The 15,731-nt window shown below is 41.8% G+C and overlaps 2 protein-coding genes across 2 annotated transcripts in view; both read left to right on the top strand.

Annotated features, from left to right (window-relative positions):
• The window catches only part of PRSS8 (serine protease 8), a 687,619-nt gene that overhangs the window by 622,236 nt on the left and 49,652 nt on the right, over positions 1-15,731 (top strand). The gene's annotated exons all lie outside the window — the stretch shown is intronic.
• On the top strand, positions 1,857-14,995 carry FUS (FUS RNA binding protein). The gene is made up of 15 exons (XM_042472870.1): positions 1,857-1,962; positions 5,420-5,444; positions 6,084-6,238; positions 7,008-7,149; positions 7,473-7,663; positions 7,915-8,125; positions 9,760-9,797; positions 11,224-11,256; positions 11,773-11,882; positions 12,289-12,418; positions 12,626-12,739; positions 13,375-13,510; positions 13,601-13,689; positions 13,945-14,092; positions 14,710-14,995. Exons 1-15 carry the CDS (start codon positions 1,950-1,952, stop codon positions 14,747-14,749), a joined length of 1,575 nt encoding a protein of 524 aa, XP_042328804.1. The 5' UTR covers positions 1,857-1,949; the 3' UTR covers positions 14,750-14,995.

Genomic DNA, 15,731 nt, shown 5'->3' with positions numbered 1-15,731 from the left:
CCACGTTCACTATGAGAACATGGGAGAAGTTATGGCATGATAATAGGAACACAAAGAGATTCTCCAGGCTTTTGTAGGCCCTCCGGTGCAATTCTGTCCACTTCTGGCAGATATTGACCATAGAGTTGTACTAGAGATTCCTAGAAAGGTTTTCTCTCAGGTTAAAAAAAGTACATAATTATATATATTATATATTAATGATACTAATAGCTTTAATTATATATAATATATATTAATATTAATATCTATATATAATATAGATATATACATAGTATTATAATATATATATAATTATGAATTATATAAATTTTTATGTTACAATATATATAATTTAATATACATTATATTTATCATATAAATATAATATATATTATGTTATATTATTGTTTATGTCATCATATAAATCTAATATATATTATAATATTTTATAATTTGTTAGCATAAATATATATATATATATATATTATATCATAATATATTATAATTTATGGTATATAAATCTAATATACTGTACTGCAGCCATTTACTCAAAACCACAAGGTTGCGAGTTCAAGACCAGCAAAAGGGCCCAAGCTCGACTCAGGCTTGCATCCTTCCGAGGTCGCTAAAATGAGTACCCAGACTGTTGGGGGCAAATTAGCTTACTTGCTAATTAGCTTACTTGTTGTTCACCGCTATGATCTTTGGAATAGTGGTATATAAATAAAACAAATTATTAATTATTATTATAACATATTATTTTTATTTTTTTTATGGTATTTATATTATAACTTATGGTATCATATAAATCTAATATATATTATATTATAATATTTTATAAAATATAATATAATAATATAATATAACATGGGCATGCTGTGGCCCATAGCTAGGCCTCCCTCATGCTCCATTCCCATCTATGGAGAATGTCTCTTTGGGTCTGGGCTATTGACCTAATTTCCACGGTTGCTATGCCAACGCCCCAAAGAGCCATTCAGGAGAAGCCAGGCCAGGCCTCCGAACCGGATCAAACCGGTTTCAGAGACAGAGCAAAAAGCCTTTCTCCTTGGGAGAAACCATTCCACGAAAAAAAGGGGGGGAACGGAAGGCAACCAGTTCTAAAATGTTACAAATGCTACACAAAAACGAATGTATCTGAGAGGAATAAAGGCAGGGGAGAAGAAAAGGGGGGGGGCAGATAATCTAGAAGCTTCTTTCTTATTCTAAAATGACATGTTCAAGAAAAATGTTAGGATTTTTAGTGTCGCCGAATACGCTCTTGTTTATTCTGTGTGTTCCTTTGAAACAGGGAAGGAAAATCAATTTTGTGTAGTTTTATATTATTATTTTATACAGTGTATTTTATGTGATTATATATATTATATACATTTTAATTGTTTGAATTTTATAATAATTCTAAAGGTTTTATCTCTGAGCCGCTTTGGGAGCAATCAAATTGCTCGCTTTTCATCAAAAGATCACCCCCCCCGCCGCTTATAATTCCTTCCTTCCTTCACCCTCCTCAGCCAACCCCCCTTTTTTGCTAATTTGGTTCCTTCCATCCTTCCCGGCGTGATCTCATTCCATTCCACCCTCTCTTTCAATCCGGGATGTACCATTTCTGCGCTGCAGGAGAGGGGGGGTCCAAATCACGTTCTCTTATCAGAAAAGAAGCATTAGAACAAGCCATTTTTAGAATAATAAATAGAGAGGTTCGGGACACCTCAGAAGGAGAAAGAGAGATTGTTCCGAGTCAATTAGCCTAGTTTATCCGGGGGAAGGAAACCTCATTTATTCCCATTTCCCCCCCTTGTAACCTAATATGGTTTGACCCAAAGGCAAAGGGAGGGGCGGGGCGGTATAAATAGAGCAGGGAGCGGGGTCAAGGAAAGCCATTTCAGGCGGGGAGGTGAGGAGAGAGAGGCTCCAATTTGCCCAGCTGGGGAGGAAACTCGTGGGGGGCCAGAGCCATGGCGTCTAACGGTGAGGAAGGGGAACTCATCTATGGGGAAGTATATTAAACCCAGTTGCTCGTTTTCTCTTAGAGTAGACCCAGTGGGTCAATGGGATCGGCCCATGTGTTGGATCCCCCCATTCAATGGCTCTGCTCTTGAACTGGGATTCACCCAGTTTAAGGACTGGGCCTCCAGCGCCCCAGGGATCAGCACGACTCTCTATGTTATATATAGTACATATATAAAAGTGTGTGTTTCTGCTGTGTGTGTGTGTAATGTGTGTGTGTTTGAAGTCCTGTGAGTTGTAGTTGGATATATGCGCGTGTGTGTATATGCATATGTACAAAGGTGTTTATATACAGATATTAGTTACTATACATACTTACTATATCCCGCCCTTTCCCCCCAAACTGGGACTCGGAGCGGCTTCGAAGGTCATAAACGGGACGATTAAAAACGTGGGAAGACGTTGCATTGAAAGGGACTTGAATTATTGCGGTATGAAAGCATAAAAAGTAAAATATGGTTTGTAATTGTACTGTTTTTAATCCTTACTCTCAGCAACTCTCGAGTCCCAGTTTAGAGGAAAGGGGCGGCATATGAACAAGTATAATAAATGGACAATAATAATGAGAGGGGTTTTTAAAATATATATATATATACACATATATATATATATATAAAAATATATGCTGGAATCGATTGCTAATTATTGGAAGATGACCTTTGAAAGGTGAATATAAAGATATATAAACATATATATACACACACAAGGAGTGTTTCAGAATGTGTGTATATAGCTATATATGCATATATATGTGTATTGAACCGGGCTGTTTGTTGATGGAAGCCTTTAAGACTCTGGAGGGGAAAGACGCGGCGTTTCAAAGACGACTGGGAAGCTGAGTGGAGCCCAGGGACAGTGACGCCCGTCGTCAGCCTCTGGATAAAGAGAGACGGGGTGATAGACTTGGGGTTCCCTCCTTGGGCTGCAAAGGCTTCAGGGAGAGGCTGGAATCGGTGCCAATGGCCGGAAGGGAGCGAGGCTTTGACTGGGCGGGGCTCAAGGGGAAGCGAGGGATCCATTTTGAGACCAATGGGAGAGAATGGGCTCAGAGTCCCTCTTTTTCCATCGCTCTGGAGCGTCCTTCAGTTACGGCGGGTGGATTAATGCAGTAACGTTAATGTCTGGCCCTGCCATTAACGCGTATTGTATTGCCTTGCTCCTTGCTTAGTGTATCCTAACTGCGCCATGAGCGGCGGCCATTTTAGGGCGCTGAGAGAAGGCGGGAGCGAAGACAGGGCCCTGCCGCCTCCGCCGACCTAAAGTCGGCTCTGAGGGAACGAGGGAGGAAGGGATGGGATTCTATGAGGAGAGAAAGACGGGGTTCCCGAGGGACGAAGAGCAGGGGCGGCGCCAGGCAACCGCGCAGGCGCAGGCGTAGCTGTGGAGGGTAGTGGAAAAATCCCCTCTGAAGCGAGCGTCGGCGTTGCGGTTTCTGGCGGATGGAGGGGGAGGCACGCGCATGCGTGGTGGGTTTGTCCGAGCGAAAAAGATCCTAGAAAAGCCGTTGAGAGGTACTGCGCATGCGCCTGGAAGGCTGCCTTTGTCGCAGTGTTACATCCGGGTCCTCGCTTCCCCCCATTGTTCCGTCGCTGGGGCGCTTGAGTTATTCTGCCGCCCACGCGCTTCCAACTGCTTCTCCTTTCAGTGGGCTCTGCGCGTGCGCGAAGGATGCTCCCCCTCAGCTCTGCTTCTGAAGCCTTTGTTTAACAAACTGGACTTTGCTCTCTGTGTTGTATATCAATGTGGAGCCCCATGAGCGGTGGGTGTGCTTCCTGTTCTGACATCTACCATCTTGGAGTGTAGGGCTGCATCTGCAAATAATCCAGTTTGACACCGCTTTAACTGCCATGACTTAGTGCTATGGAATTCTGGGAATTTTAGTTTTGTGAGCCATGTGGCTTTCTCTGTCAGAGAGCCTCAGGAGTTTTTATCCTGGGAATATCCAAGGAAAAGCGCATAATTACACAAAACTATTTCACATGGTGCCACACAAAACCTGCTCGTTAAAGTGGTCACAAAGACACATTAACGTGCATCTTGGGATTTCAGCAACAATGCATTTCCGATATTGCGATATTTGCACACTTGCGTGTGAGAATCATTTGTGCAATTACTTGCTGTTTTGTTTTATATGCAGGATGCTTTAAATGTGCTTTAATTGCACTTTAATGCCAAAATTAGCCCCAGTGTGATAAGCTCCCTGGTTCTACATCAAAGTACAAACCCCAGAATGCCATAACATTGAGCCATGGCAATTAAGTGGTTTCAAACTGGATTATTTCTCCAGTGTGGATGCACCCTGTGGAAGTTGGATTTAGCAGAGGGGGTGCTATAATCATGATCTGAACTGGGAAAGGTGGCCATTATTTGTCTTGGGTGCATTGGCCCAAAGGCAGTATGCCAAAATCCTGTAGAAACTGGGTCAAGTGGTGCCACCGAGGAGAGCTCCCTTAGGCTCCTGTGAGCTTTTAAATCATTCACTATGCTCTGGTTTTGGCGGCTTTGGACTGCTGGTGTTATCAGCAACAGAGAGCCTACGACACAGTGGCACAAGAGGACTGGTGTGGAGAGAATGGTCTGCTCCTTCCCATGAAGTTCATTCGTGCCTCATAGAATCAATATGTCAAGAGAGCTTGTTGCACCTTTGAGAATAACTGAAAGAAAGAAATTGCAGCATGAGTTTTCGTAGACTTAAGTCTACTACCCCAGATGCATCTGAGGAAGTGGACTGAAGGACCCAAACAGACAGGCCAAAATAAAGCTGCTGCGGGTCACTCTGGAGGTATGCTGCTTAAGTGACACATGCCTCTTAAGAGCCCAGAAGCTGCTCCAAAGCTGTGCTCCAGTCCTTAGGACTAGAGTGTGGTTTTGGCACAGCTTCCTGCCTCTTAAGACACATGCGCCATTTAAACAGCACACTTCTAAAGTGGCCCAGAGCCGCTTTATTTTGGCTGTGTTTGGGCCCTGAAGTCTATGAAAGCTCATGCTGCCAATTACTTTCTTTCACTTAGTCTCAAAGGTGCTACAAGATCTCTCTACATATTGATTCTACAGACCAACATGGCTATTATATCTTTGAAGTATGCCTCATAGAAGTGATTGGTTTTTTGCAGGGCAGGAGGGGGGCTTTTCTTGGGTACAAATGCAATGTGAATTTTTTATAGGAAAGCAAGGCAAAAGTGTTGGGAATGTGGCGCGTGGAGGGAGAACATGTGCTACATCTCATGCTTGGCCTGTATTAGATTTACATGCTTGCATTTCTGAAGCAAATGTCAACAAATGGACCCCAGCCACTGTCACACAAAGAAAGCCCCCCCCCTCTTGCTTATTTGTGAGGTTAGATGGTCAGAAATGTTTTGTGCAGGACATTCCTTTCTTTGTAAACTGATTCTAATGTGGTTGTCTCTTTCTCTTGCAGATTATAGTCAGTCAGCAACACAGAGGTAAATAACTTTAAATGCTTGCCTTTCATGCACCTTCAGAGGCTTTCTGTGTACAGTAACTTCAGTATTAGTCATATGTGAACTAAAGCCTTCTTGTTTCTGTAATTTTGAAGAGATAAACTAATAAATTGTATGTAAAAAAAACTTGGAGGGTTTCCCAGGATCCTCATTTCCTAGTAATAGTAGTGCTAGTTAGTTCTTTATTATATTTTATCAAGAAGTGGGCAGAATTGCTTAAATTTTAATGTTCATTTCAGCTACAAGCCACTATGAAATTAGGAAATTCTGTATAAAAATGTGTTAACTGTGAGGAATGTGTTGGCTATTAGAAATATGGTCCAGTTACAATTACTTAGATTTGTTTGTTCTGGACCATATCCAAACCTTCCCAGTTCAAATGTTAGTAATAGGACTTAGACAAAGCAAGAACCAGAGCACTCCTTGTGGTTGTTGACATTAATCTGCAGTGTTGAAACTATGTGGCAATTATTTGTAGAGGCAAAAGTAGAGTCTATAGTTAAAGCTCCCTAAATAAAAATAGTAACAGTTGCAGAGAGGAATTCAATCTTACCTTTGATTGTAAGTTTACTGTGGAGACAAGTTCCCTTTGCTGAATTTTTGTTCTTCTTTTTCCCTTAGTTATGGGGCCTACCCAACTCCACCCACACAGGGCTATTCTCAGCAGACTAGCCAGCCATATGGGCAGCAGAGTTATGGTGGTTACGGTCAATCAGCAGATACTTCAGGATATGGCCAAAGTAGTTACGGCTCTTCTTATGGCCAAACTCAAAGCTGTAAGTATTGTAACATATCATCTTTCTGGTTTCTTGAATATCTAGGAGAATATAACAAAAGAAAATGGCTGAGCTGTGACAGGACTCACTTTTGTGGGTAGAACACTGGATGGTCATTCTGTCTTTAGTACAGTACTGTAGCAAGCTGACTGCCTATGTGGCTGATCAGGGAAGCATGACACTCTTGCACCCCATCACAGCAACCTTTTGCTAAATGGCCATGCAGCATTTGAGGGGTTTTTAGGTGATTACAATTTAGAGGGTCAGTGTCTTGAGAAGGTTGGAAGCTTCAGGTAATAAAGGCCCGTTACATACGGGCTCTTGAGGTGCCCCCATCACGTGATAGGGGTTGGCCGGGGACCTAGCGTCCACACCGGCCTCACCCCTATCGTGTGACGGGGGCGTAATAATGGTGGCGCCCTATACACACAGGTGCCGCCATTACGTGCGCACGGTGCTTATGACATTGCAAGTGCAAGATTGGCACCTCGCAGCGTCATAACCGCGCCTCGGGAAGAAGCACCATTTTGGCGCTTCTTTTTTGCTCCGAGCTTTGGCTGCTGCAGCTCCCTCGCAGAGCAACCAGCAGCGCTGGCAGACTGCCGCTTTTAGGCAGTCTGTAACGGGCCAAAGCATCTTTTTTTACTCCCTGACCTGCCAGTACTGTGTATGAGACTTCTTACATTGTTGACTAATAATAATTTTAAAAACTGATGATAGTTGCATGCCATTTGAGATCGAATAACAGCAAATTTTGTTTTCCAAACAGCTGGCTATGGCACTCAGTCAACACCACAGGCTTACGGCTCATCAACAGGATATGGCAGCAGTCAGACTTCTCAGACATCCTATGGACAACAGTCATCATATCCCAGCTACTCCCAGCAGCCAGCCAGCTCCACCACTGGAAGGTATTTTTAAAGAAACCTCTTGGTCATTTATAGCAGTAGCACCCAAAGAAAAAGTAAAGACTGCTATTCCCCTTTTCACGTAGGTGGGGAATCATGCACATTTGTTGGATTTAGGCTGTTTCTGTTTATGGCAGATATCCTTCTGTGCTTTCTCTGATCTTATTGGAGAGTGATCATGGCAATCCAGGCTTATTCTACTCTTGTGGAATTGTTTGGTCCCAGTGTCAAATAGAATCCAGGACTCCATCTTCATAGGGTTAGGAAAGTACGGTTTGCTTTTTTTGTCTCCTGAAATCTTACGTGTCTCTTTTTGAAACTTCTAGTTATGGTACCAGTTCTCAAGCCTCCAGCTATGGGCAAACCCAGAGCGGAGGTTATGGCCAGCAGTCAAGTTATGGCAGCCAGCAGCAGAGCTCCTATGGGCAGCAGCCTTCCTACAATCCACCCCAAAGCTACAGCCAGCAAAGTCAGTATGGCAGTGGCAGTAGCAGTGGAGGAGGAGGCGGCAGTGGATGTGAGTACTTTTTCCTTCTAACTCTGCTCTGTTTAAAGCCAGACATGAAATACTGTACATGAACAAAATTTGGTGCAATGCAGTCTGCAAAAAGCCCTTGACTGCCATCTAGTGGAAGCAAGGGCACCTGCTGATCTTGATTCTCCACTATATGGCCTTTTACTGTCAGAAACCCAAGAGTTTCATAGCCTGCTCTTAATACTGTTTTTTGTTTGTTTGTTTGTTTGTTTTGTATTGTTTTTCTCCTTCAGCTGGTGGCTATGGCCAGGATCAGTCCTCCATGAGTGGAAGTGGTAGTGGAGGAGGTTATGGCAGCCAGGATCAAGGTGGATATGGGGGTCAGCCAGACCGCAGCCGAGGCAGAGGCAGTGGAGGCGGCAGCGGTGGCGGCGGATATGGTAGAGGTGGCTTCGATCGGAGTGGTGGTAGAGGTGGCAGCAGAGGTGGTCGTGGAGGCATGGGGTAGGTGTCCAGTCACTTGTTGTGGGAGAGGGAATGGGTTTTTTGCAATTAGTAACTCACCTTTTACTTGCTTTTAAAAAGCCAACCTCTTCTGGGAGGGTGCAGTGTATAAATGACTGAAATTCATAGTTTTCAGGAAACAAGTGTGGGATGCCACCATGTATACTGTAGAGATCAGAATGTTTCCTTGACTGGAATGAGTTTTTAATGAATGCCAAGGTTTTGTGTTCCTTGTCTGCATGTGAAAGAGCTAAAACTCTGCTTTCTGACAATCAGCCATTACAGTTAACTAGTCTGTGCATGGGAGGAAACATTGCATTTTCATCTTTATTTCTGCTTACACCTGTTTACAACCTCAAATGTGCACATGATATGGACTTAAGTATTGTTCCTCAAAGGTGAATTATGGTCCTCTTTGAGTCACGTTACAGTTACTTACCAATATATATAACAACATCAATACTTCCTTTTTATGTAAAAGAAATTGATGTCCAAACAATAGGGTTGTTCTTCAACTTTACCCCAGTGTAAACCTGATGAGATACACTGATGGTGCCTGGTTTATATGTTTGACAAATATAATTCATGGTTATAGAAATCTCTTCAGAAAGAGAAACTTTTATGTAGGTTGTAAGTCAGCTTTCCTTGGGGTTATAATGTTGTGGTCTAGCCATATAATGAGTGCCAATAAAGGCTAAAAGAAAGTGTTCTGGATTTTCCACATGGTGGCTGGACTACTTGTACTTGTGGTTTATATGTGGCAAAGCAGTATCTTCATCTGCTCTTGGGTGTGTGTACTGCCTCCTTTTTTGTGGAGGAGTAATTAAAGCACTGTGGTCAAGAGAAAATGGTTGCTATGCAGCATTGACTATGTGGGTCCCTACTGATTGGGAGATATGAGATAGAGAGGTGAGTATAGGTGGGAACAGCTGAAGGGTTGTTTGCATATGAAAAATTGTTGACCTGTTAACAATACCTGCTCTGTTAACGAATTCTGCATTTTGTGTGCCACAGGTGAAAGTCAATGAACTTTAATCAAATCTCCACCTTCCACATGTTAGTTAAGGGTCTGAGGAAGGGAGAGAGATCTTATGGCAGGCAGATATGCAGTCCTAAGAGCTGAAATAAATTACTATTATGAGTACGCAATATGAGGGAATGGGTTCTTATATGCTTTCAAAGCAGATATCTGCATTTAGGGTTGTAAAACAAGAAAAAAATTGCAAAAACATAAGCCAAACTTGAGAAGGGTGAACTGGAAATACAGCGTGCACGGTATGCAATATTTTAACAACAAGCTTGGTTCAGCAATCTTGCCAAGAATAGGACGGCTACAAGGAAAGCAACATTGTCTCAAAAGCTGCATCACGACGCTTCATGTTACGGTTCAAGATCAGAAGCAAGAATGACTAAACACTAAAGATGTTTCACTTTCAAACCTTCTCAAGGGTGTAACGATACATTTTAAAAAAATGCTGAGGGCCAGGAAAAGGTGGAGCAGGTTGTACTTAGATCTTCAAGAAGAAACAAACATAAGTGTTGGCCAGCATCTTAAAGGAAATGGTGTAGTTTCTAGCAACAAACCTTTTTAGCCATGGAAAAAAGCATCATTATCTTCTAACTTATCTCCTCAGCGGTGGTGAGCGAGGTGGTGGCTTCAATAAATTTGGTGGTAAGTCCAAAGAGTTCAAAAACTTGAACCACAAAAGTGTATTTCTATATATTTTTCAGAGACTCTGTTTGTATGCCAAAAAAAATTGAAAAGCCACCGTTTATCAGATAAAAACCTATGGGAGCACCCCCTGTTGTGGCACATATGCCAAAATGGTTGGTTGTATCTATGGTATTGATTTCCATGTTATGGGGCTTTCTACTCAGCCAAGTTCTTGTGCCAATACAGTACATTTTGGTTGTATGTCTTGCAACAAGATGGGAGAAAACAAACCTTGAGACTTGTGTTTTGTTGGGAGTACTTGAGGAAAAATTCACTTTGTAAGTGTTGGGTTAGTGTGTTGTCCTTTCTTGAAAACACACATATGAATGTTGGGTTAAAATATGTTAATGGAAGTGCATGCAGTCTTCAGGAAACATGGTAAAACAACGGTTTAATGGTACCTTGTTTAAAATGTTACTGGTACAAGGAATATATGGGAGAAACCACTCCCTTCAAACTTGAAAGTGCAATTTTGTCTGTATGAAACTCTTAAGAGCTCTTTGACTAATAAGTGGTTTCATGGGCTTCTATTTGAGAGTTTGGTTTTAATCTATGACGTTCACACAAGGTCTTTTTTTATTTTTGAACTTTGAATGTACCAAACCAAAATTGGTTTTCAGAAAGTTCCCATAGGGTTTGCTGAAATAGGCTTGGCATGAACATTTTCTAAAGTACTCTTTGTGTAGGATTGTCAATGCATTTGAGACCAGTGTTGGGCATAAGCTTTCAAAAATTAAGACTTAAGTGCAATGAATGGTGTCAAAATAGGAAAACATATATAGAATGTTAAAAAGGCGGAATGGTTGGTGCAAATAAATAACCTGAAGGTTTACCCAAAAAAATTACAAAGCTCATTTTAAAGGGCTTATTATAAATGTGTTCTATGGTATAAGGTGGTTTCTTCTCTATGCATAAAGTTTCATTATGTGTTTTATATCATGAAATATATAAGGCCTGCAATTTGCTGCTACAGACCAAGATGCTGGAGATTTAAACTGATGAAGGGTCAATAAGAGACTCTGGGTAGCAGTGGCTGACATATGGTATAAAAAGATGATGTCAAAACAGATGTTTCAAAGTTGTTTGTCCAATGGTGCTTTGAGGCCATGCTCGTCCCTGCAAAGCTGCAAAAAATTAGGTTTGAGTATGATTCAGAGGAAACAGTGGTAACTGGTTTTGTAATAAGCAGTTTTGTCATTAGGACATGGACCACTTGTGAAGACAGGGAGTGTTTTTCTTACACTTACAGTAAACTTGGGCTGCATATGTTCCAACACTGGCCTGTTGCTAATGTGTTTGTGATGGTGGTGCTGATGTGAGAAAACAGATTGAATGTTCTCACACACTAACAGAATCTCTCCTTCCTTATTTTCATGTACAAAAGGACCACGGGACCAAGGCTCACGACATGATTCTGGTAACTATCTGTTTGATTAGTTCTTTAACATTCAGATACAGTTTCAAAATAAGTGGGGAAGGATTTGGAATCTTAAGTCCCTCAATGATGAGTAAATATTCTATCTTGAAGATGGGGACATGAATCCCAGAGAGATGTGTGGTATCCCCAGATTTACACTATACTTATTTAGTATCCTATGAGCAAATAGGAAGCATTCTTAACAGGATCAAAAAACATGTTTCATTCTTATTTAAATGGCGTAAATTTTGAATGAAGTACAATAAGTAAATAATAAAGATAACGTTCAGCTTGAATGTCAGTGTTCTGTTCAGCTGAAGAGTGTGCCACCTTGAATGTATAAACTTGTGTATGTTTCATTGATCCTGTACAACAAACAGTATACAGTGGAGAAAACAGCATGATGAATTTTATCTTGTCTCTTTGTTTAATGGCTGTGGAAAGGCCTATTTTGGGAAGTGGAAACTGGAGACAAATCTAAACTAGTGTGAGATTTAACATTTTCTTACTTTGCAGCTGGAGAACAGGATAACTCTGACAACAACACCATCTTTGTTCAGGGACTTGGTGAAAATGTAACTATCGAGTCAGTAGCAGACTACTTCAAGCAGATTGGCATAATCAAGGTAAATTGGTGCCTTTTGTGCCTTTGAAAGGATCTCATGAGTAGGAAAGCTATGTTTAAGAGTCTTACATTCCTTCACGGTAAGAAAGTGTTGCATAGCAAGTAGGCATTATAGATGAACTGGGACAGTTAAGACCTGGAAAAATCCTTGAATGCAGTTTATGAATTTGCTGGTGGCAGCAGCCATCTAAATATAATCACAGAATTTTCAGTGTTACATTTTGCTGAAAGTACTTGTCCAAACATTTGAAGATTTCAAGATCGTTTTCTATATATTTACCTTGCACAAACATACAATGTCTAAGCAGCTGTGGTCAGCATCCCCTATTATAGGTGTAAAGAGAAAATCATATGGTAGAAGACAGCCTTAGAATTGACTATGGATTGATTTATTGTGTCTTTTACAGACAAACAAAAAGACTGGACAGCCCATGATTAACCTATACACAGACCGTGAAACAGGAAAATTGAAAGGAGAAGCTACAGTTTCTTTTGATGATCCCCCATCTGCAAAGGCTGCCATTGATTGGTTTGATGGTGAGTTCCTGCCTTTGAATTGCCTTTTGGGGGGGGGGGGCTGCTGGGAGTGGAACCTGAAAGCATTTATACATTTCTCATATGAGTGGAAAAGAAAGGATTTTCTGTAGTATTGGAAAGGAACCAGAAGTGCAGTAAGGAGAAGTGTTAGCAGAGCAAACATTTATATCTTGTTGGATAAATGGGTTTGTCCCACTCTTTTACCAGGGAAAGAGTTCTCAGGCAACCCCATCAAAGTTTCATTTGCTACCCGGAGGGCAGATTTCAATCGAGGTGGTGGGAATGGTCGTGGAGGAAGAGGACGTGGTGGCAGAGGAGGAGGTATGTGTCCTCTCTTTTGTGATTTAATAGTACTGGATCACTCAGTAAAACTGATTGCTGTTGCCATTACTATGGTTCAACAAAAAGGGGTTTATTTCTTGAACTCAGTGGTGGAAAGAGGAAAGTCAACCTGTTCTGTTGAATGCAGCCAACAAGATGGATATACGTATCATTCTGGTTGTTTGTATCAGGCATGTGCCCCCCAGGGGTCAGGCATAATTTTTTGCTCCAGAATGTCCCCAAAGGCATTGTGATAGGAAGGATGGAGGGCATTTCCAGCATGTTTGGAGGGTCCTGGACCTCCACAGATTTTGCCCGAAAATGCTCCAAAATGTTCACTAGGGATGGGCACAATGCATTTCTACTAGATTATGCTGCCCCCTTGGAACATCTTGGCTCCAGGAGAAAACCCAGACATGGCAAATATACTCCCATACTTCCTAGAGGCTTTAAGGGGATGGAGGCTTATGCATCCCTCTATCCTTCCACAGTTGCCCCCTCCAGTCGACATAGAAAGTAACATTTTAGTCGGTGTGAGGGAGCTTGTGTTCACCTAGGAGATAACAACAGGAATGCATTTTCAGAAAATCGCTGACACTTGATCACAGCTATTGTCTTGTCTTCCTTTTCCCCAGGACCCATGGGCCGTGGTGGGTTTGGAGGAGGAGGAGGAGGTGGAAGCAACAGTGGTTCCAGTGGCGGCAACAGAGGTGGCTTCCCCAGTGGGGGAGGTGGCCAGCAGCGTGCAGGAGACTGGAAATGCCCCAATCCGTAAGTAACATACTTAGAGTTGAGTGATAGGGTGGGAAAAGGAGGACTTATGGGTACTTGATTAATCTCTCTTGTTTTTCTCTGTTGTAGAACATGTGAGAATATGAATTTCTCATGGCGGAATGAATGCAATCAGTGCAAAGCACCAAAACCAGATGGCCCTGGGGGACCACACATGGGTGAGTAGAAGAAAATTGATGTTTAAGATTTCCTTTGGTGTGTTAAATGGACATAAAATTTACCTTCACACAAGATAATGTTCTTGTTTGTCTATAGGAAATGAATAAATTATATATTGGGTGGGTGGATGTCCCCCCCCCCCAAAAAAAACAACAACAACGCTGTATACCTTGAAATGCAAGACTGAATGTATGAAGAAAGCATTGGCATTTTGGAAAAGAAGCATAGTCTTAGAATCTTCTCTTATTTGCCAGGAGGTGGATTTGGTGAAGACCGACGTGGAGGCCGAGGAGGATTTGACCGAGGTGGTTTCCGTGGAGGAAGAGGTGGTGACCGAGGTGGCTTCCGGGGTGGAAGAGGTGGAGACAGGGGCAACTTTGGACCAGGAAAAATGGATTCTCGGTAAATATTGCTGTAACAGCAGAATACTGTAAAGACTTGGGGAAGTGTGCATTTCTTGTACAATTAAGCAAGAAATCACATTAAAATACCATTCATTTCCATCCCTTGGTCTCCATATAACATGAGGTTCTTTTTTCCTTTTGTCAGCAAGACAATTTATTTTAAAAGACTCCCATCGTGTAAGACACCAGCCTACCTCCCATGAAGAGGGAGATGTTCCCTGCCCCTAAAGAAACAGCCTCCCCCTTTGGCATCACCCCCTTCAGGGATGATGCCACAGGTGATAGCCCAAAATTTCAGCCAGCATAGATCTGTTTGGAAAGAAAAAGGTAGGAGTGGTACTCTTGCTGGTTAGGCAACAGCTGGCTTAGTATCTGGAGTCTGGTCCTGAAGGGGATAGTGGTCTCTTGAGCAGACATCAGGGCCTCTCTTCTATGGGGTTGAGCGGGGTTTCTCCCTGCTTGCTCATTAACTGTAGATACTTTTGAGAAGTTGAGGCTGATGAACCCCTATCTTGAGCCTTTCTCTTCCAGAGCCTGTACATCCTCATCTGTTTCAGCCCAACTGTGGGTGCTATATCAGCGTACTGTAAAAACCTTTCTCTTTTCTCTCTGCAGAGGGGACCACAGACAGGACCGCCGTGAAAGGCCCTATTGAGCCTGTACAAGATCCCAGACCATGTGAATTTATAAACTTTTTTATTTTGTATGATGTCCAGCTTTGTTGCAAATTTGTGTGTCCTTTGTTGGTTTGTGTACAAACTTTGTATTCCCTTCGCTTAATTTTGTTGACTGTATTTTGAAATAATCTGATACATTTGAAAACAAATGTTTTAGTCATGTATGTATAACTGCGGGGTGTGGGTGGGATAAGAGGCTTGGATAATAAAGAGGTTTCAGTTAATACTGAGAAGAACTCCTTTGGTTTGATTTTATGGAGGAAATGCAGAAATAGCAAGTCTTTAAAAGCGTTGGTTCAGCATGAGTGTCAATTCTTAAATTGTTACATTTGTATGGAGTTCTAAATGAATATTTAGTTGAAAAAACAAGTTCCTTCAATACAGAACTGTATGGTGCCTCAACTGTTGGTGGGAGTCTATCCTCAGACTTCAAGTATTAAATTTTGGATTCAGCAATGAAAACACAAAACACCTAATGCTATTTGGCAATGGAAACATAGAATACCAAAACTATTCATATCACTTAAAAGATCTTGGTAGCACTGAACTGATGTTAAAACCACATGGAGCCTCAAAGCCTCTGAAAGCCTCTTTGCTTTCAGTACAGACCTTTCTTATGAAATGTTTTTATATGTCTCTTAGGTGGAAACCCTTACAGACAAGAGGCATGGTCTGCTTCCTTGGCAAATCTTGATTTCTATCTGCTCTGGATCAACTGAAAGAAATGAATGGACCCATGACATTAAAACTCCCCTTGTTACCCATTAGTACATCTCCCCCCCCTTTTTTTTTTTTAATATATATATATATATTAAGCCACAAATTCTACACTGGCCAGATCAATTACTTCTAGACTTAGAATACATGTTACTGCTTTAGGTGACTACTTTAAGCATAGCTACTGGTTTTCTCATTTGTTCACAGTTGTGGTCTTGGTGCCTAGAAGCAGAAGTAGTAATA

The sequence above is a fragment of the Sceloporus undulatus genome, chromosome 6, assembly GCF_019175285.1.
Source record: "Sceloporus undulatus isolate JIND9_A2432 ecotype Alabama chromosome 6, SceUnd_v1.1, whole genome shotgun sequence".
Taxonomy (NCBI): domain Eukaryota; kingdom Metazoa; phylum Chordata; class Lepidosauria; order Squamata; family Phrynosomatidae; genus Sceloporus; species Sceloporus undulatus.
The sequence above is the reverse complement of the archived record's forward strand: the minus strand, read 5'-3'. Positions and strand labels throughout refer to the sequence as shown.